We start from the raw sequence: 24,621 nt of genomic DNA, 5'->3' as shown, positions 1-24,621 counted from the left end.
CTACACCTGCCCTTCTGAATACTGCTGCTCTCAGTGGGGTTACTGCGGTAGCTCTGATACGTTCTGTGGCGTTGGGTGTCAGGAGGGTTACGGTAAGTGTTTGAGTCCGAGTACGACTACGATGACCAGCTCTTCTACGACGTTGGCGACCGTGACTATGAGTTCCAGCAGTACCACCGCTGGCCCTGGTACGACTATGACGACGTCTAGCGAGAGTACCAGCCCTACTTCTATGGCGACCGCGGCAGCCACGCCCTCGGCGAACTTCCTCAGCAAATCCTCTTTCTCCTCCAGCTTCACCTGTCCCGTTAGCGGCAACTCCTGTATCAGCGGCACCTACCAATGCGACGGCTACAACTTCGGTATCTGTGATAACGGTGTGTGGGTAGTGGAGTCTTGCACCTCCGGAACCGCATGCAAGTCTAGCGGAAACAACGTGTGGTGTGATTTCACTTCTGGGGAGGTTACGTCTTGTAGTGGGTCGAGTGTGACGAAGAGGGATGTCATTCCTGCGGCTGGTTCCGCGAGGAGGAGGGGCGTGCTTGTTGCGAGTAGTTAGATACCGATAGTTCCAGTTGTCATCATTTACAATTTGCTTTGGGTTATATAGGTTACGGGGACTTACACCACAGACTTTAGTAGATCTTATGAAATATGGAGACATTCAAGTGTACAGTATACATCTTCGCGACTCTTAGCCCTCGATCTCCCGGCTCACGCGGTCTTACGACTGGGCCCGTTCATCATCCTCCTCACCATGCACCAGCTGTCGCGCTAGTTCTTGGCGACGAAGTACTGATGAGAAGGGAATGACAGAGGGTTAGGATGGGTATGGAGATGACGTATTTTAAGGTTTGGGATTATTCGGTTGACGGGCGTTATGACTTTTCACTGGGCTTGATACATAAGTTGGAATGAATGAGACGATTAGGACATCACCGTGTCCCATCCTCTGCTCCTGAGCAGGTCGTGAGTCCAAAACCTTCAACCCTTACCCCAACCCGCAGCCCGCAACCGGCATCCAAACCCGGCAGCTGCGGTTACTCTATACATCTACCCGTTCGATGATAGTGACTCCCGGGATCGAGGACCTTCTCTCGCGTAAGACGATGGTATCAGCTCGCCTTCCCTCACACTCCTCCTTGACCACCTCTCTACCCACACCACCATCCACGCCGTCCACAGCCTTTACCTTCACACCCTCCCCACTCCCGCTCCGCCTCCCCCTCTCCTCCACAACCCACCCCCCCAACTCCATCCACAACCCCTCCTTCATCTCCATCGAATACCCCGCAACCCTCCCACTCGTACTCGGAACAACAAACACCCTCGCTCCCCTCCATCCGTCCTCACCTGCACCCATACGTGTCGTGTCGGGCTGCCATCCGAACGTGAAAGTTTTGGGAAGGGGTTTGTTGGTGTGGTGACGGTGGATTGCTTCCCATACGCCTTTTCCGACGATACAGACTGCCTGAGGTTTGGAAGTTGCGATTTTCGCTTCGAGGGATGGAACACTTGCGACCAACTCCGCTTTGCTTAGCTCACTCGCTTCCGCAGTCGGCCTCCTCACCAAATTCGTGATACCGACGCTGTAGTCAGCCGGAAGCCGCTGGTCATCCTTGAATCCGATATGTGCGTCAACAACCCCACTCTTCCGCATTAACTTCCAGTAAAGATTGGTTGGGCCAGCGAATGCGTGTTGAGCCTTCGCCGTTGCGACGCCGGGGTTTAGGCCGATGAAGATGCAGATGAGGTTGGGGGCGAGGGAGTCGGGGATGGAGGGGGGGAGGTGGGAGTAGAGGGAGGGAGCGGCGTAGGGGCGTGGTGGTTTCCTTTTGGGCTTGCCGGAGGGGGTGAGGCCGTGGGATGCTGAAGGGGGTTTAGTGGAGTTGAAAGTTTGGGGGAGGGTGGAGGAGGTTGAGGCCGTGCGTACGAGAGGTGGCAGCAGGCCGTTGGCTGGTGTCGAGACTTCTTCGACGTCGAGGTCGGAAGGAACTGGTGATGACGGAACAACATCAGGAGTACCCTCATACTCCAATTCCTCGGCAGCGCACCCTCTCCGGCTTCGCTTGCGTGATGTCATCCGGCCCGCCGGCACTGGATCCTCCCCGTCACCCTCGCACGCATGCTCGCCCTCGTCGTAGCTCACGACCTTACTCCGCGTACGCTTTGGTCTCTTTGCGACGGCCATTTCGGACAGCATGCGTTCGGCCAAGAGCTGCGGCCGTCGGGGGCAATGCTGAATCAACGTTGGCGCTCGAGCTCCGAATCGCAGCACGGAAACACCACTGACACGGAAACACAATCGTGCCCTCCCAAAGTAAATGACTTCATAAACCTCTTTTTATATGTCCTTCTACCATAATGATGATCCCTTCAATCCGGTCCTTAACGACGTCGATGGCGCTGTCCGTGCACGCGCCATGGGGTAACCTTATATTTCCGATTCTGATCCAGAACTCCATGTCTCCTTCACCGGCCCGCGGACGCCTAACCACCATCCCCCTCCAACCCGCTCCTTTACTGTAGGAGTCGACTCGATCAAGGATGAACACCGTCATAGCCCTCATCAAGCTCTCCCGAGCCCAATTCACCATCGAACCTGTCGTCCGTGCGACGGTCGGTGCGTTCGCTTACGCCTACGACCATGATACAAGCGTTGATCCACGACGATGGGCGTTGGCTTGTGCGATCATCTTTTTGACGAATGTTGCGATTAACTATTATAATGACTACAACGATTACGAGGGTGACAAGGTTCGTCTCCACCCTCCACTCCCCCCAACATTTGGACATAGAAAGTGTTGACATATTGGCACAGGCAAACGCAACCCGCTCAACCAAAACCTCAACCGGCGGCTCAAACATCCTCGTAGCAGGCCTCCTCCCCCGCTGGACAGCCCTAGCAGCCTCACTCCTTATCTCCCTCCTCATCCTCACCGTCATCCTCCTCGACCGGCACCTCCACCCCTCCTCCACCCCCTTCTGCGGTGCCAACATATTCTGGGGCTGTGTCTTCATGGGTCTCTCATCCCAATATAACGCAGGTCTTCGATTGAGCTATACGCCATTTTGCGAGGTATTGACGGTTGGGACGTTGAGTGTTGGGAGTTGGTTGTTTGGGTATAATGCCCAGGATCCGGCGGGTGGGTTCGTGGTGCCCGTGGGGGGCGGGGTTGGCGGGGGTGTGTTTTTGTTGGATGCGGTGCTGCAGATGTCGAGGATTATGGTGATGCAAGTCGTCGACACGGATGCTGATCGGTTCGTTGGGAAGATCACACTCACTGTGCATCTCGGCCCCCGACGTGTGGCGGAAGTGTACCTCTACCTCCAGTACGCCATACTCATCCTCGCTGCCTTTCTCGCGTGTACCAGCACCGGTATCTCCATGGCCAGCTCCTCACCCGTCGCGCACGCGATGGTCGGAGTCTTCGCAGCCGTCGTGCTTCCACGTACATTCGTCGTCGCGAAGAAGTTGAGGAGGTTAGGCGAGGGTGTGAAGGTTGCGGCGGAGGACTGTCCGTTTGAGGTTAGTAGGATTATGATTGAGGTTAATTTGGCGTGTTTGGCGGTTTTGGGGGCGGCGAGGGGGATGGGGATGTGGGGGCAGTGAGCGGTGCTGAGTGGAGCGTGAGGGTCTAGGGGGAGTGTGGAGGTATAGATAAAGTTGGAGCAAAAGGTCATAGTAAGATACCGCGAGGGGTCGAAGAGGAAGTGGTTGCATTCTATACTTCTTGGTATGCATTCTAGCGATATATGCATGTTTCTTCTACTGTATGTCACCCTCTTCCGTGCCCAACAGCTTCCTGGCCACACCGTACATCGGAGGGGACATTTGACGGGATGCTCGACTTTCCCCCACGTGAAGCTTATTGCCGCCACGCCTTCTGAATGATACACAGTAGCTGTGGAAGAAGCGGGCTGGCTTGCGAACTTCAGGTCTCTGCATGGTCGGCCCAAAGCTCGAATGTAGGACGCATCCACCAACCTTCTCCAAGGAAGTTCAACGCTGCGGGTTGCTTGGCATGCCGCCAAAAGGGCGCACCACGAACCTTTTCTTCTCTGATCATCATTGCCACCTTCAACCTCAATCCTCAACAATCTCATACGCCACCCGAACCCACAAACTACACCCCGCACACCCAACAACATCCCTCCCCTCTTCCAAATCCTCCTCCGTAATCGTGTACCCCTGCCCATCATCCTCTCCACACCGGCACACATAGAACCACGACCCAGTCTCCTCGTTGTATGTCATATCATCCAGATCGATTACGGCATGGTATTTGGGTGTGCCACCGCTGCCGGTGGGGTTGTTGGCGGAGAGCAAGGATTCGTCGTATTCGGAGCGGAGGGAGGAGGAAGAGAGCGTTTCGTAGGCGGTGATGACTTGGTCGATCGTTACGCCGTCGTCTTCGGGGGCTGAGGCGAGGGATTTCTTGTCAGGGTGTGCGCGGAGGAGGGCGGCGTGGTATGCTTGTTTGATCGTGGCTGCACTCAGAGGTTCATCGTGAGGTGGCTGTGGGAGTCTCAAAACAACATAATGATTTGTCAGGCCTTTTGACCGTAATCGGGGAGCTGGGGTCATGTTTGGGTTGTACTGTTCTGGTGGGGAGGAAAAATGCGGTCACGGTGACAACCCAAGAAAACGCGAAAGTGAATTGCGACAAAGACGGACAATAAGGTAGCTGGTCTATCTGGGCGAAATTAATACTATCACCTTTTGCGAGTTGAAAATTACGCTTTGTTGGTATACCACATCACGTCGCGAGGATGTTCTACGACTTGAATGTACCATGGCCGGTCAATGACCCGAAGCTCATCCCTATCCTGGATCACCGTAAGTCCTTGTTGCATCGCGATCTGTTCGTTCATTAACATATACATATAGTTGGCTACAACGTCATCGCGCTCAACTATACACACAACGGCAAAATCCCAGGTGCCTTCCCCAAAGTCATCCCCGACACCCCTTTCCCCCAAACACCAAAGCTCCGCACCATCAAGCGACTAACACTCATCCTCTCCGATGGCGCACCACCACAGACATCACAGCTTCAGGCAGCATCACAGCAATACGATCTTCTCGCGGTACGACCAACATCCGAGAAGACCTTCCAGCAAGCCTGTACGAACCTGGAAGGAGTGGATATGATCTCCCTAGATATGTCTGAAAGACTACCATACGTCTTAAAGATGTCTACATGTGGTGCAGCCGTCAGCCGTGGTTTGAAGTTCGAGATTTGCTATTCACAATCGATCCATGACCTTGCTGCACGGAGACAGTTGATCTCCAACGCGGCGGCTCTGACGCGAGCTACACGATCTCGAGGTATCATCATCTCGTCCTCTGCGGCAAGAGCCTTGGAGTTGCGCGGTCCATATGATGTGATCAACTTGGCGACAATGTGGGGATTGAGTCAGGAAATCGGTCGGGATGCTGTAGGAGAAGGTGCGCGAGCAGTATGCATGCATGCTGAGACGAGAGGCCGGACACACAAAGCAGTGTTGCGAGTGGTTGATGGCGGTGCCGTTGCGGCGACAGAGAAGAGGAAGGCGGAGGATGTTAAGGTAGCTGCTACCGGTGGTGATGGTCCTGCGAAGAACAAGAAGGCGAAGAAGGGCAACAAGGCGGCTAATTGAAACGGCGTGAGTGGACCGCTTTAAACAGACATAAAGCAGTAACGAGGGAATGCATATTGGAATTTACCCTTATTTACGTTGACATCACACGAATCCGGACGCCTGTCTCCATGCCTAAACAATTGAGGTGCTATCGATATCATTAACCATTGAGACTGATGCACAATTGATGACCCCTCATTAAAGTCCAATTATCCATATATTATAGTGTTTATCCAGTGTCACCCCCTTATATCGACTCAGGTGTATACCGGCTCCGTCCAAGCATTGAATGTCCTGCTCTTCTTCACCAGCATTTCGTCTTGCAGAAACGTCAAAGGCATGGTCACAACGTGCCCTCGCACCTTGGAGAGGTGCTTCTTCACCATGTCAACATGGATGTCCGGATCGAAGACATGACCAAGTGGACTCCTCTCCGGGTCGGGCATGTACTTGTCGTAGTCAGCCCAATTGCGCACTGCAACGCCTGTTAGTTCTCTTGCTTAAACAAGGAGCGTATTATCATACCCTTATCAGTCGGAATTGTATGGAACACCTCCTCGAACGCCTCCCTATTGATCTCGGCCCTCGTCTGCCAGTACGCCTGCGTATCCGGATCAAGCGGATCCTTCACCAAATGATCTTCCTCCGAATCGAAGTCATAGTGATTATGCTGAGGAAGAGGATGCATATTCTTATACTTCTCCTCATTCTCATGTTCCTCGTCCCTCCTTTCACGGATGACATGTTCGGGCGGAAGAAGACCGAGGTGCTCTCGCCATAGTTGACGACGGAGGGTGGTAGCGAACTTGGAGACTTGGTACTGTATGCAAGTCAATAGCGTTCCCAGAGAGAAAACAGATTGGAGTTACACACCTGCTTCCCAGCCATCCTCGAGTCAATCATCTCCCCATCCTCAATGAACACCGCAATCTCACTATCATGCGTACCCAACTGCGATCGATCATTCAAGTTCGCACTGCCAATAATGACCTTTCGATCATCTGCAATCAAGACCTGTATAGTTGAGTAAGCGAAAGTTTCCACCTTTGTCAACAACACATACCTTCGCATGCACATACAGCTCCTCCGTCACATAACTCCTCACCTGACTCCCCTCTTCCCCCTCCCACGGCTCATCCTTCATATTTATCCCACTCTGCAAAGCATCCTCCGCAATCGAACTCTTGATCTTATTCTCATGCTCCTTATCCGCATGCTTCTCGAACTCTTCACGCATAGTGCTCGCCCGCCTCATCCCAGCCTCACCCTTCTCAAACTGGATCTCGCCATCCATGACGAGCTTGTTCTCACCCTTTGCTCCATCTCCAGGCTTGGGAGGCTTATGGAGGTGAATACTGTGCAGCTTCGCTCTAATCTTGTTCGTGATACTCCGGTGTTTCAAGCCCTTGGATGTATCAACACCGACGAGACCCATGGCATTCCCGCCCGTACCACCACCAGAACCTCCTGTATTCCCTTCCATAGCCTCACTCATGACTTCATGTGCATGCGCGTGCTCAGCTTGGGCATACGAAATACCAGACGCCTCCTCCTGCTGCCTTAATGCGCCAGAAGCATTGATCCGATCGAACGAGCGAAGGTTGTAGAAGCCGATATACTTGTGCGGGTTGATTCCTTCCACTTCAAGAAGCTATAGGACTCCGGTCAGTGAACAGTCTCGAGGGAGAGTGTTGGTGCAACAATCCTACCTCCATGATGGAATGTCCATTCCCTCGATTGATCGACCGGTACTGGAAATCCATGATCGCCCTGTACACCAAGGAGGTCAACTCTGATCAGAAATTGTCAGTATGTTATTCTAGAGGAGTACCTTGTACCCTCAGCCGCATCCTGCTTCAAATCACCAGCGAATCCTGGAATCTCCTATACCTCTGTCAGCTCCACACTCAATCATTCTCAATGGCAAATCATACCGGAATCGTGATCATCATCCTAAACTCCGTTCCCTCCCTATGCGCCCTGATAATCCGATCCACAATCGCCCTTCCAACCATGTTCTCAACCGGCTTGCTCTCCGGCCCAGTCCCAACAACTATCAAACCCGAATCAGCATGCCTGGCAACAAAGCATCCGGAGCAGGGCGGGACTTACTAAAGAACTGGTTCTCCGCATACACAAAATGCTCAGCCTCCCGAATCACCCGACAATAACACTCCTGGATACTATCTTCGGTAAGCACACCGTGAGACCAGTCACTCGCGCTTCGGAGGATTTGGGCGCGGGTTTTCATGTGCGCGCCGTGTCGTTCGAAGGGGTGTTGGAAGCGTTCGGATAGACGGTGGGCTTTGTCGTTGAGAATTTTGAGGTGGGGATGTTGTTCGCCGTGCATGAAGATTTCCTGTCCGTTTGGATCGGGGCCCGGAGGCGGGAGGTCAAGGTAGGGGTAGCGTTCGTCTAGGCGGTATTTGTCGTGTTTGATGAAGTTCCATCGCTGTATAACGGTCAGTGATCTTCGATGAAACTTCGTCAGAATGGACCGATGTACACACCTCCACGAAATGTTGTGCAGCATCCAGAGCTACAGGTCCGACCTGTCAGGTTGTAAGTAAAGCTTCGAATGTAAACTCAGCCGCAGTTTGACATACCAATGAGCAATGCACATCATGCCAAGGCATCCTGGCCGCCTCGATCTTACTCAACCGATTCTCGTCCCACTTGTCAACCTCAGCAAAGTCCTATACAAAGAGATCTCATCAGCAAGGGTACGCTACAACGACTTTCCACTTGCATACCATGATCCTCGCATTATTGTAATCCTGCCCCGGCCACAAGTCCAACTCCAAATTTTCCGGGTTGACGTCAGACAACGGATGCTGCCGAAAATCCCACCTTCCGAAACACAGATCCAGACCCCCAATAAACGTTATGCTATGATCAATCACAACCAATTTCTCATGATGTGCCCAATACATGATGATATCACCGCCCGGTAATCCCCTACCCAGTGGGTTGTGGTCAGGGTGTCGTTGGACGGTGATGTTATGGTGGAGGGCTTCGAGTGCGTGTTTGGTGTGGGCGGAGGAGAGGGTCATTGCCTGTGTGACCTGTATCACAGTCAGTACATGGTCTGGACGACAAGTGAGGCAGACTGGATACCTGTTTAGAGCCTGTTAGTCATCCGAGGAAGTTGAATTTCAGCGGGGGAAGGATGGCCTACCTCTTTATAAACACTAATAAAGATCTTGACACCCCTTTCCGCCGCTCTCTTCAAGCATCGATCAATACGCCAATCCTCGTTCTTACTCGCTGGACGTCGGAGGAACTGTAACCACATTACCTATCAGCCTTATGTTTGTGCAGAAACCTTGGAAGATATGATTACCAGTTCGGGGGAGAACCACCAGTCGAGGATGTAGATGGTGTGTTCGGCACGTTCGAAGGCAAGGGAGAGGGCGAAGAAGTAATCCCTTCCTGTCGTCCTCGTCTTAGCACTTGTACCTCGGGATCGAAGGGAAAGAAGAAGAAGGAGAAGGGGCACGGACCATCGACAAACCACTTGGCATCATTATAATCCCTCGGCGGCGCGAAACTCCTGTATCCGGGTATCCGTTAATCAAATTCCTTGGCTTATAAGCTGTCCCTCGATACCTGAATCGGTTCTCATCCCGGATCTTCTCCCGCACTTCGTCTGCTTCGATTTCGGCTGGGTCATCGTGACGGTGGTTTTTCCGGGATGCGACCAATCTTGTGAGGTCGCGTCTTAGGTGGGCCGTGAAGTCATGAAGGCCCATCGTATTGTCCGTCGATTGATGGAGAGGATGGTGAGGTCTGGGTGTGGGGGTGACGGCAGCGTGGACTCAGACCATTCGGCGGTGATGTCAGCGCGTTGCCGGGTGCGCAGGGCAGGGGATGCAGTCTCGCCAAATATCGCCGCGGAGGAGTCGCTGATTCTTCGAAGTTTCTGACCCCGATGGAAGAGGTTCAGTAGATGGCTTAGAAAAGCTTGCGAAGCTACGCCTATGTCCCAAAACCTCCTCTCCTGCTGAGGACCCTACTTAGAGACAGACATCCACTCCGACTCCCGAGATATCCCAAAATCCCAAATAACGCCAAACCCAGTTCTTTCGCAAACCCTTTATCTGCCCTCACTGACATCTTCACTTACCAACCCCTCCCCTCCCCTCCATCCTCCCCAAACACCACTTCCCAATCGTCAACACACCCTTCAGCGCAACAGTCCAACTCTCCTCCTGATTAAAGGCCAACCGAATACTCCACCCTGACCCACTCCTCTTCCCTGCCTCCAGTTTCCAAATCCTATCGTTCTCTACTTCCCATGGCAGCGGGGGATCATGCCCAAGGGCCAAGCGGGCGTATTCTTCCGGCGAGGAAGGAGCCGGCCGGGGATTGGCGGTGGTGGAGGGGGAGGAAGGGTGTTTAGGCGAGGTGAGGAGGAGGTGTAGCATGATTTGCTGGATCGCGGAAAGGAGGGCGATCATCCCCGTATCGAACCGTCGAAACGTAAAGATCCGGCTAATCGCCGAATCCGAGAATAACTCCAACCGCTCCCTCTTCCCACCTTTCCCGTCCTCCGCCGTCGACCATCGGGTAACACAACTCCGCGACCCGAGCGGGTGTAACTCAACTCCCTTGAAGCCGTGCCACGTCGTGTCGGTTTCGTCGAGCAAGGCACGGTTGATCGAGTCAAACAACAACACAATCCACCCAAAGGCCGCATTGATCTCACTCCAGTCAGGTGGATCCGGATTACGCGTACCCGGTGGTAACTTCCCCAACCGTAATCCGTTGATAGTGCCGTATTGCCCATCTTTCTTGATCGTGAATAGGTCTGTCCAGATGTTCGTGCTTTCTAGGAGTTTGAGAGTTTGTTGTGCATTGGCGTGTTCGTGTTCGAGGTGAGACAATTCTGTAAGATGTTGGGTGAGGACGTCTTGGATCGCGTTGAGTTGATGAGTGAATGCAATTTCTTCTTTCCTCAGTTCCACGTCTTCGATCTCCAACCCCCTGAGTTCTTCCTCCAGCTCCGACCGCTCATCCTCTAACTCCGTCAACTCCCTCACCGCATCCTCATGCTCCCTCCGAATTCTCTCTACCTCTTTCCCCTTCTCTCTCTCCTTCTCGGCATCTCCATAACCTTGTTCCGCTTTGAGTTGTTTAAGGAAGGATATGTATGCGTCACGCTCCCTTCCAGCTTCCGTGAGCTGCCGATCCATCGCTTCCAGAAGGAGATCAGCGCAGTCCGCGCATAGTGGGTGGTCGATATCGGTTCGAGCAGAGACGATTGCGAAGAGCTTATTCGAGATGGAGATTTGGTGAGACAGGGTTCCTCTGTCCACCTCTTTCGCTCTCGTCGAGTTGGAGTCGGGTGTTTGAGGGGAGGGAGACGAGTGTAGAAGAGGGGGTGTAAATTGGCTTTGGGTCAACATGACATACGACTCCCCTGGATGCACAAGACTCCTCTTCACTCCCTGCCCTATGCCCCCTCCGCCTGCCTCTCTCATAGCCTGCTCATACAGTGCCCGTCTTTCCTCATCGATACGAAGCTGCGAGGAGGATGTGGATTGGGTCTTGTTGGCGGCGGAGGTGAGGAGGTCGTAGGTTGAGGGGGAGGGGTCGGAGAGGGAGTCGTGGATTATGATGGGGTGTTTGCAGCGTTGGCATTTCTGTGACATCTTGAACAGTCTATCGAACTTGCTGTGATGTAAGTCCTACGGAGGAGATTACCCTGAGCAGGAGTTTCCAATGACAACGTCACCCCCGTCCGCAGGAACCCGCGAAGGGTATGGTTGTGTATACACAATCTAGCTACGAATAGTAGGCGGGATATAGAAGCGTATAATCTCATGCATTTCATGTACAAAAGGGCTTTCAAGACGTGCCAAAGTTCAAGCGATCTCCCTGCTCGGAAGACCCTTCCGAGCGCAGGCCCTGCACAACGCTCCAACCTTAACTTACCTCCCCACCCATTTCCCCATAAGACCAGACACCAAGCCCGGACGGACTCTTTGCCATTATGCGACTCGTCCGTCCGTCCAGACCGACTCGTTTTCCTGATAGGACGTCATGACCCAGGGCATACAAGGGTACCCCCGACCGCTACATGAACCGGGGCCTTCGATGATATTAAGGCACTTACGCCGGGCCGCGATGGCTGCAATTACGAGCAAGGCCTGGCTTATATATAGGTGAAGCTAAGGCTGGATCTGTGTCGCAGCTTAAACGTCCGCGAAGAGAATTGCGATTGCGAGGAACAGTGCGACTGAGAATGCCTGATCATCCGTTTCGCTTTGTCGGAAAACTGATGAGTGCGCCGCATACAGCTGTAGCTATGTCGGGGAAAGACTCTGGAGCACTTCGGGAGTCGCGGTCGGAGAGTGGGTTGGAACGACAGGCACTACAAGAAGGGCACGACCAGGAAAATGAGGAGAGGTCGCGGTCATGCCCGTCTTCGGTGAGGAGGGAGTCTCAATCGCACCCTTTCTCCTACCGCCCGCTGCAATCCGATCAGCCCGATCAGCCTCGGCAAGAGTCAGAACAGCAGAAGAATTGGACGTCAGAGGAGCCTCCTACACCATCACAACGTATACCTGGGCCCCAGACGAAGCTGCAGCCGCTGCTGAGGAGGGACAACGTATGGTCTGGGCAAGGACGAAACGAAGGGTCTGAGCATGTCCACGATGTACTGCCGCAACGGATCGTAAGACCTGTCCAGGATAGCTATGCGCAATCGGGGGTACCGGGGCGACCGCCTCAAACTGCCCCCGTCGCTCAGGTCGCCAAGAGGCCTTGCGGCAACAGCTACTGTCGCCCGTTGTCATTTACCAACAGCAAGTGCCAGCGCAGACTACAGTACATCAGCTCACAGAGCAGCGATGGGAATATAGTGATCAAATTCGGGCGGAGAGGGGGTTGCAACCGCTTGTTGGGGTGGACGTTTATTCGCAAGGGCAGCAACCTCCGCATTACCAGCAGCAGCAGCAAGAGCACTTTGTCCAGAGTCAGACAGGTCAATCATTCCAGTCACAGTCACTTCGACACAGTATGCCCCGATATATAGAGCGACCTGAGCAGCGACTGCGGGAATCTTTTACTGAGGAAGCAAGAGCTCGAACCGAGCGCTATCAGCATCTCCCACTTACGCAATCGGCGCAAACCGCAGCATCATCTATACAGGGAAACCAACTGGCACCACTACAACCTCTACGGCTCAAACCCGAGGTCTCACAACCCACAGTCTCATCACTTCGCAGGGAAGAAGTCCCGGCTCGGTTTGACAATCTGCCCGATGTGTTACCTCTGGGACGAATTCGAACCGGTTCGCAGGTTCAGCATGTGCCGGTCATGCAGGCTCAGCGGCCCGCGACATCGCTGCCCCGAGGACCAGCACACCAGCGGTCATCGCTGCCGCAATCGCCTCAATTCTCTCCCCGTCGGCATGCGCCGATTATGCAATCCCAGCAGCCCGGAAACCCTCAGTTGCAAGAGCAGGGTTCAGCACCGTCTTTGACCTCATTTCAACCCATACCTCCACAGTATGGCTCGGTCACGCGATCTCCACAAGCTGCAACATATCGGCTTCAAGGGCACAGATCAACACAGTCCCTATCTTCATCAGATCATGCTTCGGCTTCGCAGGCCGCGCGCACTGTGCGTCTCGAGCAGGCCACTGTACCCCCTCTACAAGGTCAAGTTTCATCGCGGCGACAGCCTCAGACTGACTCGCAGACGCAGGCTACGTCGTATCATCAACCACGACCGCCGCAGGAACCTCAGCAAGCTAGACAGTACACTGTTCCCCACTATCTCCAGATAGCGGACCTTCAGCAACCCCTCATGAGTATTTCTGCCCATCCGTACTTGGAGAAGGGACGGCAACTCCTTTCGGCTGTCCGCAGAGAACTGGAAGAGGCTGGTAGACCTGTCAGCGACGTGATCGAACTAGAGAATATGTGGTATACGCTACCCATAGCCTACAGCAACGCTGCACGGACGTATGGCGAAATGTACTATGAAATAGGACGAAGACAGATATTGGACTCGATGAATAGCTTCCAGGAGAATCTTGCTGGTGAACGCAGGCGTCCGCACGGTCTTCGCGAGGGAGCTGAAGTTGATATGCACCAATCGAACGGGAACACAAAAACTACACAACCTGCCTCTGTCAGGAGAGTGACGGATATCTTTCTCCGGAGTGGCACATTGACTCCGGAAGATCCCTCTCAGGACCCCCTGCTTCGTTCGGCTGCGAACGCTGTTACCAAGCGTGACAGCCGCGGGTCGCCTCACGCAGGCCTGCCTGATATGAACAGGCTCGATCTTGACACGCCTGTGCTTTCGACGAGGGGTCCCTTCGTGCAGTCTCCGACTCAGATGGGACCGCCTCCACGCCGGCAAGCATCACAAAGCACGCCCCATTCGCCACAAGGCTTTGTTCGTCCATCCGCTCGTGTACAGTCGGTCCAGCCCTTCTATGGCAGTGCAGCAATACGCTTCAGCCAGTGCTGCTGAAACGCCTGATCAGCCAGCCGTGGATCCCTTGCAACAATATCATTCCGAAGGTGCGAGAGCAGCAGGAAGAACGCGCCCGCAATGGAATAATCTGATGAGGCGTTCGTCACTTCCTGCTGGCGGAGAGGTGCCGAAAGCCCAAGTGGATGAGGCATTCCGGATTAAGATTCTGGAAGAAGCCAGGATGGAGGCCGTGACGAACCAGGAGAATCCAATCTCGGAGAGTGGTGCTCCTACTAACAGACTTGGGACGCCCATCGTGGTAGAGAGTTCGAAGTCAGTATACTTCATGCCTACTATGTCGATCAGGAAGAAGGATGCAACTGACAATGTTGCAGCTACGGGCCAGGTCGTTAACCCTGCGGGTAATACTGAAACGGATGAACAGCGGGCCTCGCCGCCAATCCTTGTTCCCGTAACACCTGTCGGGGTTCCTGAAAGCGTTCAAGAGTATCCTGAGCCTGAGAACAACCATCGCGGTGCAGCACCCCCGGTGTCTTCCTCCACCTCCTCGCTGGCGCCGATTTCATTACCGACCTCGATGCGTCCACCAACCATGCACTCCGCATCAAAAATTGTCATTCAAGCGCCCCCGGCGAATGAGGCGAGATACGCAGGCCAGGCAGTTCAAACTGCAGCAACCCCAATTGATCATGAGTCGCCTATGACTTTATCTCCAACCACACCGGCTAAGAGACCACCATCAGCAAGCGTGCCCGATTCCGACACTCCGAAACGTGTTAAGGTGAATGAATCCGGAAACGATCAGGCCTTCGCCCGGCGTATTCAAGCTGTTCAGATGACAGTCCACTGGCGTGCACCGGTCCCATCGCTCCCTCCTGCGATAACCCGAGGAGACATGGATGTAGCCGGTCCAGAGTCGCCTGCTCCTCTGCCTTCAGGTTCAGATTCACCTCCTCCGGGTCACCCAGAGAAGGCTCAGGCGCCAACGGTGGCACCGAGTACATCGAATACGGCGGAGGCACAGGCCGTGTCAGAGCCCCACGCTCCAGTGGTAGAATCTTCAGCCCAAGCCTCCCCTCCGGTACACATAAACCCAGGTAAGATCCACGTCTCCGTGGTCCGCCAAAAACTAGAGTCCCTCTCCCAGCCCGGCCTGATATCACTGCACCTCTCCGTCGGACAAACCGACCGGCTCCTAAAGTTTCCGGACTTGACAGGATTGGAGGACGATATCATGAAACCTGCAAAGTACGAATACCGTCTCGTCTGTACCCGTCTCTCTCCCCAATCATCTACGAAAACGTACGCTTGGCCCCCCTCCGGCTTCTTCGTCGAAGTCAACGGCGATCCAATCATGCTCGATCGCGCCCCTCCCGTCAACGGCCAACTCTGGCTCAACCACTACCTCCACCAGGGCCAAAACCTCATCCAAATCGCAATCACGACACCGCCTTCGAAGGAGTATGTCGTCAACACCGAACTCCGGATCTTCGAGTCGAGTTTGAGGTTGTATAGGGGGGTACGGCAAAATACCCGAAACACGATTCCGAAGGAGGAGTTTTTACCGTTGTGTCGCTCTATCGCCGCAAGTCGGGATGCCGAGCTGTCAGCACTCCACGACACCGGCAGCCCCGTTCGTTCAGACACAATCACCCTCTCCCTCATCGACCCAACCACCGGCGCACGGATCAACACCCCCGTCCGAGGCCGGACATGCACACACCTGAACTGCTTCGATCTCCATACACATCTCGAGGGCGCGCATCCGGGACTGTGTCCGATATGTGGGAATAGTGCGCGGCCGGGGGAGTTGAGGTGGGATTTGGGTGTTGAGGAGGTGTTGGGGCGGGTGCGGGGTGGGGTGTCGAGGGCGATTGCTGTTGAGGTTGAGTTGGGGACGGGGATTGGGAGGGTGGTTTCGGGGATGAGGGTGGGGGATGAGGGACGAGGGTGGATTGTTTAATGAGGTTGAGAGAGGAGGGTAGTTTGACTTTTTATGATGGTGAATGGTGCTGATAAGAATTGGATGGGTTCGGAGTTTCTACTTGTTTTATTTTTTACCGATAGTCAAACCATATAGATATTTGCCTTTTGCACCTCAAATACATGCAAATGTTGCCTAGATCCATCTTTGTCATCTACCCTGTAAGCCTGACACCGAAGAGTGTTGCAGTTGGTGATTCTCTCACTACTTGGTGTGTCGTCCTGGATTCAGGATCTCATGTTGGAGATCTTGGTGACTGTCATGTCCAGCACGACAATCGTATCTCTTCTCATCATACTGAGTCTTCTCAGTCCAACTTTTGCAGATATCCTTGCTGGATGAGTCGTTCCACATCCCCCTGCCGCACAAAAAACTGCGAATTCTTCGTCAACGTAATCACCCTAAAGAGACACACACACACATTAGTACATCCCAATCTCCCCCCCCCTCCCTTCCCAATCAAAAACTCACCCATACTCCGTCTGAATCTCCCCCGCATCCCGCAACACCCTAACATCAACAAACAACTCCCTCGGCGGCTCCAAACTCCCCGTCAAATCAACATCGGTCCACTGTCCCTTATACCCCGCCAACAGTTCATTATACCTCCGTCCATACTCACCCTCCTCGGGACTCCAATTCGCGCGTCGGGTTTCTTCTACTTCGATCCCCTCCCAGCAGAGCTGTGCGATTCGTTGGGCGCGGAGGCGGTGGTAGGCCATCAAGCATCTCTTGTTTCGGACTCGACAGAGGTGGTGGATCAGGAGTTGACACGCGGTGCCGGGGTCTTGGGAAGGGATGAAGTCGGGGCCGGCGGTGGTGAGGAGGGTGTGGGTGTCGTTTGTGAGGGAACGGATTTCGCGGATGATGGAGGTGATGAGGGAGGATTGGTAGGGGGGGAGGTGGTCGAGGGAGAGGGTGCGTTTTGAGTCGAGGATGAGTTTGTTGGAGGCGTCGCCGTACATTTGTGCTGTTGTTCTTCGTCAGACGAGCGGAGAACGCGACCCTCCCCCCTGCAACGCCGCGCCTCACTACTGTAAACCTTACCCCCCCGCCAAATACCATCCGCTTTTTGATTCTCCAACAAGATGTCAACAAAATCCCACCTCCTCTCAACCCTCTCCGCAATCGCCTCCACCCACAAATCCACCCTCACTCTCATATCCCGCCTCTCAAAACTCGAAGGTCCAGCGAGCGTGCAATCCGAGTTGACCGAGGCGATTCGTGGGGAGCTGAAGGAGGCTGAAGATAGTCTTGCAGTACGGCGCCTGGCGTACCATTTTGTAAAAGGTGTGCTGTGCTGATCAAGGCGGCTTACAGGAAGTTGTGGAGCATATATCGTATGAGAGGGATCCGGGCACGAGGGAGGTGTTGGAGGTTAAGACGAGTAAGTTGAGGGATGATTTGAAATCGTGCGTGCTTTCCTTCCCTTGTGTGGGGTTTCTTGATGGAGGCTAAACGATGGGCCCGACGCAGAGCACGGATCGCATACCGCAAGGCACTACTACAATCAAAGAAAATCTTCGAATCCTCCGCCCGGCGCGAGCGAGAATTGCTGTTGGGAGGAGTCGCACCCGAATCTGCCCACTCCTCCCAACTCAAACGCCGAGGCGAACCCCCAGGTGCCACTTCCAGCGACCAAGCCCTCCTAACAGCCTCCTCCTCTCTAACCACCTCCCTCCACCGCACCCACACCCTCCTCTCGCAATCCCTCCACCAATCCTCCCTCTCCCTCGAAGCCCTCGCGCAGTCATCTCACACGCTGACCGCACTACAGGAGAGGTATGGAGCGTTTGATCGGTTGCTGGGGGTGAGTCGGCGGTTGGTTGGGGTGTTGGAGAGGCAGGATTGGGTGGATCGGTGGTGTATTTTGGGGGGACTCGCATTCTTTATACTGACTTGTTTGTGGATATTCTATAGGCGGGTTGTTAGGAGGGGGGTTAAGGCAGTGGCGTTTTTGACGGGGGTGGGGAGGAAGGGGAGTGGGGGGGAGGTTGTGAGGGAGGTTGTGGAGAAAGTCGCGGTGGTTACGACGACGCTTGCGGAGGCGATTGAGGTGGGGGGGATGAGAGGCGCTGTGACGAGTGTTCTTACGGCGATTGCCGCTGAAGTAACAGGACGTGATGAACTATAGAATCCTACCAGTACGGACATACTCTTACGAGGGATGTAAAGCTTCGGCAATTGATGCCTCGGAAAATAAAGTTTAGGCTGGTCGAGTTTATCGCGCGCGGTCGGCCCGGTTTACCTTGCGATGCACATTTGACGAGATCTTATCGCGAGCTGCGACAAAACTCCCCGTGACTGACAAGGGAAGGGGATCTACTGTTACGATCGGGTTGGAGAATGGTCTTCAATGAGAAAGACATCAAGGATCAATCACTGCCCATGGCTATGCCCGTCCCAATCGTCTACCCAACCCGCACACAATCACAATCCAATCCCGATCCCTCCAGCACCTTCAATCTCGATGAAGGGTCCCTAACATCCTCCCCGGACCCCTTCCTCTCCGACGCAGAATCCCGCGCCCACTGCTCCCCCCTCTCAAACTCCTTCTACTTCTTCTTCGAACTCCCCTCCTCCCCCCTCGCCCGCGCATTCTCATTCCTCTCCTCCCTCTGCGTGCTCGCCTCGATCGCGATCATCGCAGTTTCCTCACTGCCGCGGTTTCAAGAAGTGGGGAATGAGTGGGGAAGTGCAAAGTATAAGAGGTGGTGGGGGCCGGCGTACGGTGTTATGGGATGTGTTTTTTTGGTGGAGTTTGTGGGGAGGGTGGTTGGGGTTGGGGCGGGGAGGAGGAGGGGGGGTGTTTGGGGGAGGGTTTGGTGGTGTTTGAGACCGTTGAATTTGATTGATGCGTTTAGTAGTGTGCCATTTTGGTTAACCCTCCTCTTGTCTCGAAGAGATGTGACAAAAGGGAGCATTTACTGATGAGTTGTGATATAGGGTCGAGCTAATCCAAACCAACACCCCCACCGCCCGAATCTTCCAAGTCCTCCGCATCTTCCTCCTCTTCCGCATCGTCAAAGTCGGCCAATTCACAGAATGGTCAATCGGGATGAAAGTTACCTTCCGCGTCTTCCGTCGTTCCCTAGCCCAGATCCTCCTTGTCTCATTTTACACCTTGATCGTCATTTTGGTAGCGGCGAGTTGTGTGTATTATGCGGAGAGGGGGACGTGGAAACAGGGGCAGGGGGTGTGGGTTAGGAGCGATGGGAGTGTTAGTCCGTTTCAGAGTATTCCCGGGAGTTGGTATTGGGCTGTTGTTACTGTTACGACGCTGGGGTATGGGGATCAGTATCCTATCACGAACGTGGGGCGGTTTATCGCTGTATGTGCCCTCCCATTTGATCTTCCTCCGCGCCTGTTGGACAAGCTGATGCTGGGTGTGGTAGTGTCTTGCAGCACTCTCAGGAATGATGGTAATTGCCCTCCCAACCTCCATCATCGGCTCAAACTACGGCCGCGAATGGGCAGATTACGAACGTCGACGCACACGCGTTCGAATGCGGGAACTCACACGACGACAGGCTCAAGCCAACGCTGATGATCCAGCACATACCCATCGGCTTACGCGAACAACCACTTTTGGGTCCCTATTTTCTCGGACACCTACCATTATTCAAGGGTTGCCTTCTTCCCACGCCCATTCGCCTGGGGCTTCACACGCGCACATCCGAACACTGAAAGAAACGAACGAACTCCTCCTGAACGCTGTGGTTCGAGCACAGGAGCAACTGGATGGTGTTGCACCACTGGCACAAGAGCGATGGTATGTGAAATGGAAAGAGACTGAAGCAGAGAATGTGCGGTTGAGGTTGAGGGTTCGGGAGTTGGAGGAAGCACAGGGTGGTCGGGTGGAAAATATTACAGATGTGAAGGAGACAGTTATTCAGTTTCAGCAATAAAAGGATTTGTGAATCGAGGATGGTTAGGGGTTTCCCGCGGGTTGAATGACGTCACGAGGCAGCACTGTAAATCGATGTCTACGTTACCGAGCAGCACCTCAAATATGAACGCTCGGACCGCAACGACATCAATGTTAAGACCTCCAACAAGATGTGAGTACACTTAACCATCGAGAGATCGTGTCTAATGTCAGATCAGCTTTCTATCTCGCCTTCCGTTCGACCTCTTCCGCCATGCGTAACCTCCATGACGCCGGGAATGCCTCAAGTGCCGGCTCGAACTCGAGTCATGGACGCAACCCCAGCCATAACCACCAGCCAGGATCCGCTGCCTCTCATCGGCACTCAGAACCAAAACACAACTACCACCGAAACCCTAACCACAGCGCCAACCCCGACGCTCCACCTCCACTAATCCTAACCCTTCGTCTCTCCCCCGATCTCGCGCATACCCTAACCGCCCTCCGTACTCGCTACTTCCCACCCCAACAGAACCACCTCCCAGCACACCTAACCCTCTTCCACGCCATCCCAGCCGACAAGTATCAAGATCTTGTGCGGGAGGTGGAAGATGTCGCACATAGTCTCCAACCCTTTGGCGTCGTGCTACAGCATCCGTTCCTCCTGGGCGGGAGAGCAAATCCAAAGGGAGTGGGGTTGGAGCTCGCTGCGCCTCCTCAGCTACGGAATTTACATGCTCATATTCAACATGCGCCTAAGCTTAACCCGTACTTAACTCAGCAAGACCGACAACCCATTCGGCCACACATTACGATCCAGAACAAGGTCGGGCCAGAGGAAGCTCGGAGATGTTTTGAGGAGGTTAGGGGTGGGTGGAGAGACATTGGAGGTGAGGGGCAGGGGTTGGATCTGTGGGAGTATATGGGAGGTCCATGGGTATGGAAGGGGTTTGTTGGGTTTGGTGGGGGGAAGGGTGTGGAGAGCGATGCGGGGCCGCCAGAATAGAAGATGATCCGGCTATTTTCGTTGGTATAAGTAAATCAAGGAACAATGATATCTCTATAGCTAAAATGCAAACACCGCCATGATCCCTGCCAATCCATCCAAGATAGACACCATTTCAAATTCACATATCTATATCCATCACTCCTCATCGGCATTTCCCATCTCACCCGTCCTCTTCCTCCCCTCGTCCTCCTTTTGCTCATCATTAGTCCTCGTACTCCTTCTCCGCCCTCTTCCGCCACCCGGTGCGATCTCTCCGTATCTTTCACCCTCCCTCTTCACACTCTTTCCTCGATCTTCTTCTTTGCATCCGATAGGACAAACCCACCCATCGCCCTCCACTGTTTCCCAGATCGCATCTCGGACGCCCTTTCCGACTTTCTCGATCATGTCAACAGCCCAGATGACGTCCAGATGCTCATACTCATCAATCACCACATCCCTGACAACCTTCACATGTTCCTCCTTCTTCATCCTCCTCTGCAAACTCCTCGAATCAACCAACCGATCCGCACCTCCATGCCACATCGCAACCGGCGGCATACTCTCCCCATACCACCCCTCCCCTTCCCCATCCTCCAAAATACACTTATGCTTCGCAAACCCATCCCTCCCCATCCACCACCGCATACTCTCCGCACTAACATAACACGGCGCAAACGCGAAAAACCTACTCCGCAACCCACGGTCCCAGCGTCGATCACTCCAGCCGAAAAGGAATGCGAAGACGAGGTATCCGAGGTACCCGTACAGTACGCCGAGAAATCGTGCGCGGCCGACGAGGAGTTTGTTCATCCAGACCATGAAGGGGATGAAAGCGTGGATGCCAAAGAAGATTCGGAACATGCTTGGGGAGAGGATTCGCATGAATTTGAATTGAGCGCGGGAGATGAGGGGGCCGGCGTAGACCGCTGGCGCGAGGGCACAGAATACGCTGATCTGGTTTCCTAAGCCAGGTACTTGTTCGCGGGCAAGCGCAACGAATGTCTGTGTCGTTCCCTGAGAATGCGCGACGAGTCCGACTTTCTCTGTCCGTGTTTTGGTACCAATGTGTCGGACCATGGCTGGGAGATCGAGGGTTCCCATTTGACGGATGTTCCAGGCCCACATTCGCGGATCACCGTATTTTAAAACGACATGTTGGGGGTTAAACCAACATCTGTTGTTTCCGACCCACACGTCGTAGCCTTGTTTGCAGAGCCAGAACGCCAGGGAGTCTTCGTCATTCGTGCAGAAGGAGCCACCAGCTTGTAGTAACCCGTGTAGAAGCAATACCGGATACCGTTTCTTCTCGTGATCAAGTCGTTCGGACAGAAGGTGGGGAGGCGGATTTGGATCAATGATATGATGCAAATGAAGAACAAACCCATCATCCGTCACACACGTCTCCTCCGCACAATCCAACCCCACCATCCTCGCATAATAACCCACATCCCTCGTAATCTTCGCATTCACCCTTCCATTCTCCTTCCTCTCCTTCATCCGCCGCCTCTCCAACTCGATAAATGGACGATTCATATCTGGATCCCGACCCAAAGCGAGGTTGTAAAGACGCCGTGCGGTGACGGGGATATGTGTGACTTCGGCGCCGAGGACGACACACATGAGAAACATGAGGGACAGGAAAAGTCCGATACATCGGAAGAATCCGACTTGGAGGGAGCGGAGGAAGGACGGGGGACCGTAGAGCGGGAGAGGTGGGAAGAGGGGGTTAGTGAATGCTGGTGCGTGTTGAACATTTGTTTGTTCGCCGGCTTGGGGTTGGCCGTCAATGTTCTCGCCTTGTTGACCGCGACCGGAGCTTTGGGCGGCATCGGGTGTTTGGCCGCGTTCAAGGTCGGTGAGGGGTATATGCCCTTGTGTTAGGCCATGACGAAGATGGGTGACTTTGTCGTGGAGGGATTGTAGGACGGAATGTGATTTTGCAGTTGAACGTCCGGCGGCTGGGTAGGGGTTTCCGTCGCTGTCGTGGGTGTATTGTGCCCTGACGGACATCGGGTCAAGCTCGGATTCTTGGGTGCCGGTGCTCTCGTTATCGTCGTCGTCCTGGTCATTCCCTTCATGCTTGCCATTATTGTCAGCTGCTTGTACACCGCTGTCTCTCCGTTTCAGCCTGTCCTTCTGCTGCTGCTGCCTCTCGCCCTCCTCTTCCTCTCTTCGCGCAAGATCCGCCTCAGCACGAGCAGCAGCCTTGTAGTCGTCCGTCGTCGGTGCATCACTCTCCTCTTCCAATGGGTTTGTCGTGGATAAATGCATGGTCTATGGTCAATTGCAAGGAGACATCGACATTTCCAGGGTGCAACTATGGTATTCCAGGACATGGGTGGGATTATGTAAGGCGGTCGACTCTTGGCTTGTATGGGAAAGGGTGCCGGTGTAGCGAGCGGCAATCGAAATCGGGTAACATGTGCCGACCACTCAGTGCAGCATGCCAAATGGTGACGATTTGCCTCACCAGCTGCAGCGACAGAAGTAGCAAATTGAAATGTTTGAGATCATACCAAGAAAGATTGAGTGGAATGATGGGCCGAAAAACAGCAAAAAGGTGCTCCCCGACCGAGGATTGAACTCGGGTCCCGCGCGAGCCTAGTGACAGGCGCGTATACTAGCCACTATACTATCGAGGATGATTGATGTCATAGCTCAGTTTTCAAACCGCGATACCTCGAACCCAGTGATCTCAACACCGTTTCGGTTCTTCCCTCACTCTAGATCTCAGGTCTGCCTCGCTCCTTTTCCAACTGGCTCCTGTCCTGATCCAGCCACGAGATTTTCAATAGCCATTTCGATCCACGGTTGCCCGCAGTCTTGGCATGACCTCACTTGCCTGCATCTCCGTTCCCGGCTTCCGCACTCCCGCGCCGAACCTTAATTTCCATTCCACGCAAAACCGTACGCGTGGCAAGGTAAAAATAGCGACGTCTTGTAACCCTAGCCAAGAATTAGTCCTACCTACACCTCTGTCTTCGCCATCTACCTATCCAGAGGGACTAGAGTCTAACAGTGATCGAGCAATGGCAGTACTACCAATTGAACGACGTCAAATCATTTTTGTCGGTGACGGCGATAACGACGGGGTGAGACCTTGGACCATTCCCTGGGATGAATGCTGATGGTCGGGTCACAGAACAATTACGTCGTCGCCTGGCACATTATCCTCGGCCTCATCCTAGCCGCTGTTGCACTCTTCCTCCTTCTCGCATTGATCCATGCCCGGATACGTGCGAGTCGGAACCAATCTGTATGTCGCTCCTCCCTATCCTTTTACACTCCGCTACTCTGTCTAATGACGAATACTAATTGGGTATCTGGGATAGCTCTATCGCTACCACCGCTGGATGGTGCCATCCTACGTCTACCAAACCCACCCACCCCCGCAATACACCGTACACCCACCTCCTGGTCCACCTCCCATGGGACCACAAGGTGCTGGGTATAGGTATACGGGGTATGGTATGGCAAGTCATGCACAGAGTCAGACGGCGTTGCATCCGGAGCAGTATGAGATGGGAGCGTATGCAGCAAGTGGAGGGGGGGGAGTTGCGAGTCCGCCGCCGGCGTATACGGGGTTCAGGAGGGGGAAGGACGAGAGTGGGGTTACGGGTAGGGAGTATGTTGTATGAGACGCGACACGGGATGTCTCTACATTGCCCACAATCCAGATTTCAGGTGGAGCAGAAGCAC

The 24,621-nt window shown here is 54.1% G+C and overlaps 14 protein-coding genes and 1 non-coding gene across 15 annotated transcripts; 8 read left to right on the top strand and 7 right to left on the bottom strand.

Annotated features, from left to right (window-relative positions):
• Positions 1–1,045: 1,045 nt before the first annotated feature.
• SAICODRAFT_60487 (DNA glycosylase) lies at positions 1,046–2,083 on the bottom strand (the record flags this gene model as incomplete). The annotated part of the gene is made up of 1 exon (XM_019169768.1): positions 1,046–2,083. The coding sequence occupies one exon, from the start codon at positions 2,081–2,083 to the stop codon at positions 1,046–1,048; it is 1,038 nt and encodes a 345-aa protein (XP_019022117.1).
• Positions 2,084–2,547: 464 nt separating this feature from the next.
• Positions 2,548–3,613, top strand: SAICODRAFT_27068 (uncharacterized protein; the record flags this gene model as incomplete). The annotated part of the gene is made up of 2 exons (XM_019166997.1): positions 2,548–2,757; positions 2,822–3,613. The coding sequence occupies 2 exons, from the start codon at positions 2,548–2,550 to the stop codon at positions 3,611–3,613; spliced, it is 1,002 nt and encodes a 333-aa protein (XP_019022116.1).
• Positions 3,614–3,910: 297 nt separating this feature from the next.
• On the bottom strand, positions 3,911–4,601 carry SAICODRAFT_31526 (zf-CSL-domain-containing protein). The gene has a single exon (XM_019167939.1). It carries the CDS (start codon positions 4,586–4,588, stop codon positions 4,088–4,090), a length of 501 nt encoding a protein of 166 aa, XP_019022115.1. The 5' UTR covers positions 4,589–4,601; the 3' UTR covers positions 3,911–4,087.
• A 41-nt stretch (positions 4,602–4,642) lies between these two features.
• On the top strand, positions 4,643–5,747 carry SAICODRAFT_96038 (PHP domain-like protein). Its single transcript, XM_019172024.1, has 2 exons — positions 4,643–4,840; positions 4,892–5,747. The coding sequence occupies exons 1-2, from the start codon at positions 4,774–4,776 to the stop codon at positions 5,641–5,643; spliced, it is 819 nt and encodes a 272-aa protein (XP_019022114.1). The 5' UTR covers positions 4,643–4,773; the 3' UTR covers positions 5,644–5,747.
• Positions 5,748–5,882: 135 nt separating this feature from the next.
• Positions 5,883–9,377, bottom strand: SAICODRAFT_60535 (phospholipase D/nuclease; the record flags this gene model as incomplete). Its single annotated transcript, XM_019169772.1, has 16 exons — positions 5,883–6,100; positions 6,151–6,445; positions 6,499–6,639; positions 6,689–6,942; positions 7,090–7,276; positions 7,335–7,395; positions 7,457–7,509; positions 7,560–7,678; positions 7,738–8,077; positions 8,136–8,177; positions 8,232–8,321; positions 8,379–8,690; positions 8,804–8,908; positions 8,969–9,053; positions 9,125–9,178; positions 9,235–9,377. The coding sequence occupies 16 exons, from the start codon at positions 9,375–9,377 to the stop codon at positions 5,883–5,885; spliced, it is 2,499 nt and encodes an 832-aa protein (XP_019022113.1).
• Positions 9,378–9,598: 221 nt separating this feature from the next.
• Positions 9,599–10,869, bottom strand: SAICODRAFT_31524 (uncharacterized protein). Its single transcript, XM_019167938.1, has one exon. The coding sequence runs from the start codon at positions 10,818–10,820 to the stop codon at positions 9,744–9,746; it is 1,077 nt and encodes a 358-aa protein (XP_019022112.1). The 5' UTR covers positions 10,821–10,869; the 3' UTR covers positions 9,599–9,743.
• A 923-nt stretch (positions 10,870–11,792) lies between these two features.
• SAICODRAFT_161137 (uncharacterized protein) lies at positions 11,793–12,903 on the top strand. The gene has a single exon (XM_019165610.1). The coding sequence runs from the start codon at positions 11,873–11,875 to the stop codon at positions 12,662–12,664; it is 792 nt and encodes a 263-aa protein (XP_019022111.1). The 5' UTR covers positions 11,793–11,872; the 3' UTR covers positions 12,665–12,903.
• A 1,573-nt stretch (positions 12,904–14,476) lies between these two features.
• Positions 14,477–16,118, top strand: SAICODRAFT_31520 (uncharacterized protein). Its single transcript, XM_019167937.1, has one exon. The coding sequence runs from the start codon at positions 14,672–14,674 to the stop codon at positions 16,040–16,042; it is 1,371 nt and encodes a 456-aa protein (XP_019022110.1). The 5' UTR covers positions 14,477–14,671; the 3' UTR covers positions 16,043–16,118.
• A 252-nt stretch (positions 16,119–16,370) lies between these two features.
• SAICODRAFT_60547 (GINS complex, Psf1 component) lies at positions 16,371–17,028 on the bottom strand (the record flags this gene model as incomplete). Its single annotated transcript, XM_019169775.1, has 2 exons — positions 16,371–16,464; positions 16,535–17,028. 2 exons carry the CDS (start codon positions 17,026–17,028, stop codon positions 16,371–16,373), a joined length of 588 nt encoding a protein of 195 aa, XP_019022109.1.
• An 80-nt stretch (positions 17,029–17,108) lies between these two features.
• SAICODRAFT_161005 (Sec20-domain-containing protein) lies at positions 17,109–18,323 on the top strand. The gene is made up of 3 exons (XM_019165608.1): positions 17,109–17,322; positions 17,384–17,475; positions 17,540–18,323. The coding sequence occupies exons 1-3, from the start codon at positions 17,152–17,154 to the stop codon at positions 18,195–18,197; spliced, it is 921 nt and encodes a 306-aa protein (XP_019022108.1). The 5' UTR covers positions 17,109–17,151; the 3' UTR covers positions 18,198–18,323.
• Positions 18,324–18,409: 86 nt separating this feature from the next.
• SAICODRAFT_9323 (voltage-gated potassium channel) lies at positions 18,410–19,971 on the top strand (the record flags this gene model as incomplete). The annotated part of the gene is made up of 3 exons (XM_019171860.1): positions 18,410–18,942; positions 19,010–19,394; positions 19,459–19,971. 3 exons carry the CDS (start codon positions 18,410–18,412, stop codon positions 19,969–19,971), a joined length of 1,431 nt encoding a protein of 476 aa, XP_019022107.1.
• A 111-nt stretch (positions 19,972–20,082) lies between these two features.
• Positions 20,083–20,937, top strand: SAICODRAFT_21032 (uncharacterized protein; the record flags this gene model as incomplete). The annotated part of the gene is made up of 2 exons (XM_019166365.1): positions 20,083–20,124; positions 20,171–20,937. The coding sequence occupies exons 1-2, from the start codon at positions 20,103–20,105 to the stop codon at positions 20,935–20,937; spliced, it is 789 nt and encodes a 262-aa protein (XP_019022106.1). The 5' UTR covers positions 20,083–20,102.
• A 138-nt stretch (positions 20,938–21,075) lies between these two features.
• Positions 21,076–22,932, bottom strand: SAICODRAFT_60550 (alpha/beta-hydrolase; the record flags this gene model as incomplete). Its single annotated transcript, XM_019169776.1, has 1 exon — positions 21,076–22,932. The coding sequence occupies one exon, from the start codon at positions 22,930–22,932 to the stop codon at positions 21,076–21,078; it is 1,857 nt and encodes a 618-aa protein (XP_019022105.1).
• A 553-nt stretch (positions 22,933–23,485) lies between these two features.
• Positions 23,486–23,564, bottom strand: SAICODRAFT_t141. Its single transcript has one exon. It is a non-coding gene; the product is annotated as a tRNA-Asp (tRNA).
• A 275-nt stretch (positions 23,565–23,839) lies between these two features.
• SAICODRAFT_31517 (uncharacterized protein) lies at positions 23,840–24,617 on the top strand. The gene is made up of 3 exons (XM_019167936.1): positions 23,840–24,014; positions 24,065–24,178; positions 24,255–24,617. Exons 1-3 carry the CDS (start codon positions 23,952–23,954, stop codon positions 24,558–24,560), a joined length of 483 nt encoding a protein of 160 aa, XP_019022104.1. The 5' UTR covers positions 23,840–23,951; the 3' UTR covers positions 24,561–24,617.
• The last annotated feature ends 4 nt before the right edge of the window (positions 24,618–24,621 follow it).

Source organism: Saitoella complicata (genome assembly GCF_001661265.1).
Source record: "Saitoella complicata NRRL Y-17804 unplaced genomic scaffold SAICOscaffold_22, whole genome shotgun sequence".
Lineage (NCBI taxonomy): Eukaryota > Fungi > Ascomycota > Saitoellomycetes > Saitoellales > Saitoellaceae > Saitoella > Saitoella complicata.
The sequence above is the reverse complement of the archived record's forward strand: the minus strand, read 5'-3'. Positions and strand labels throughout refer to the sequence as shown.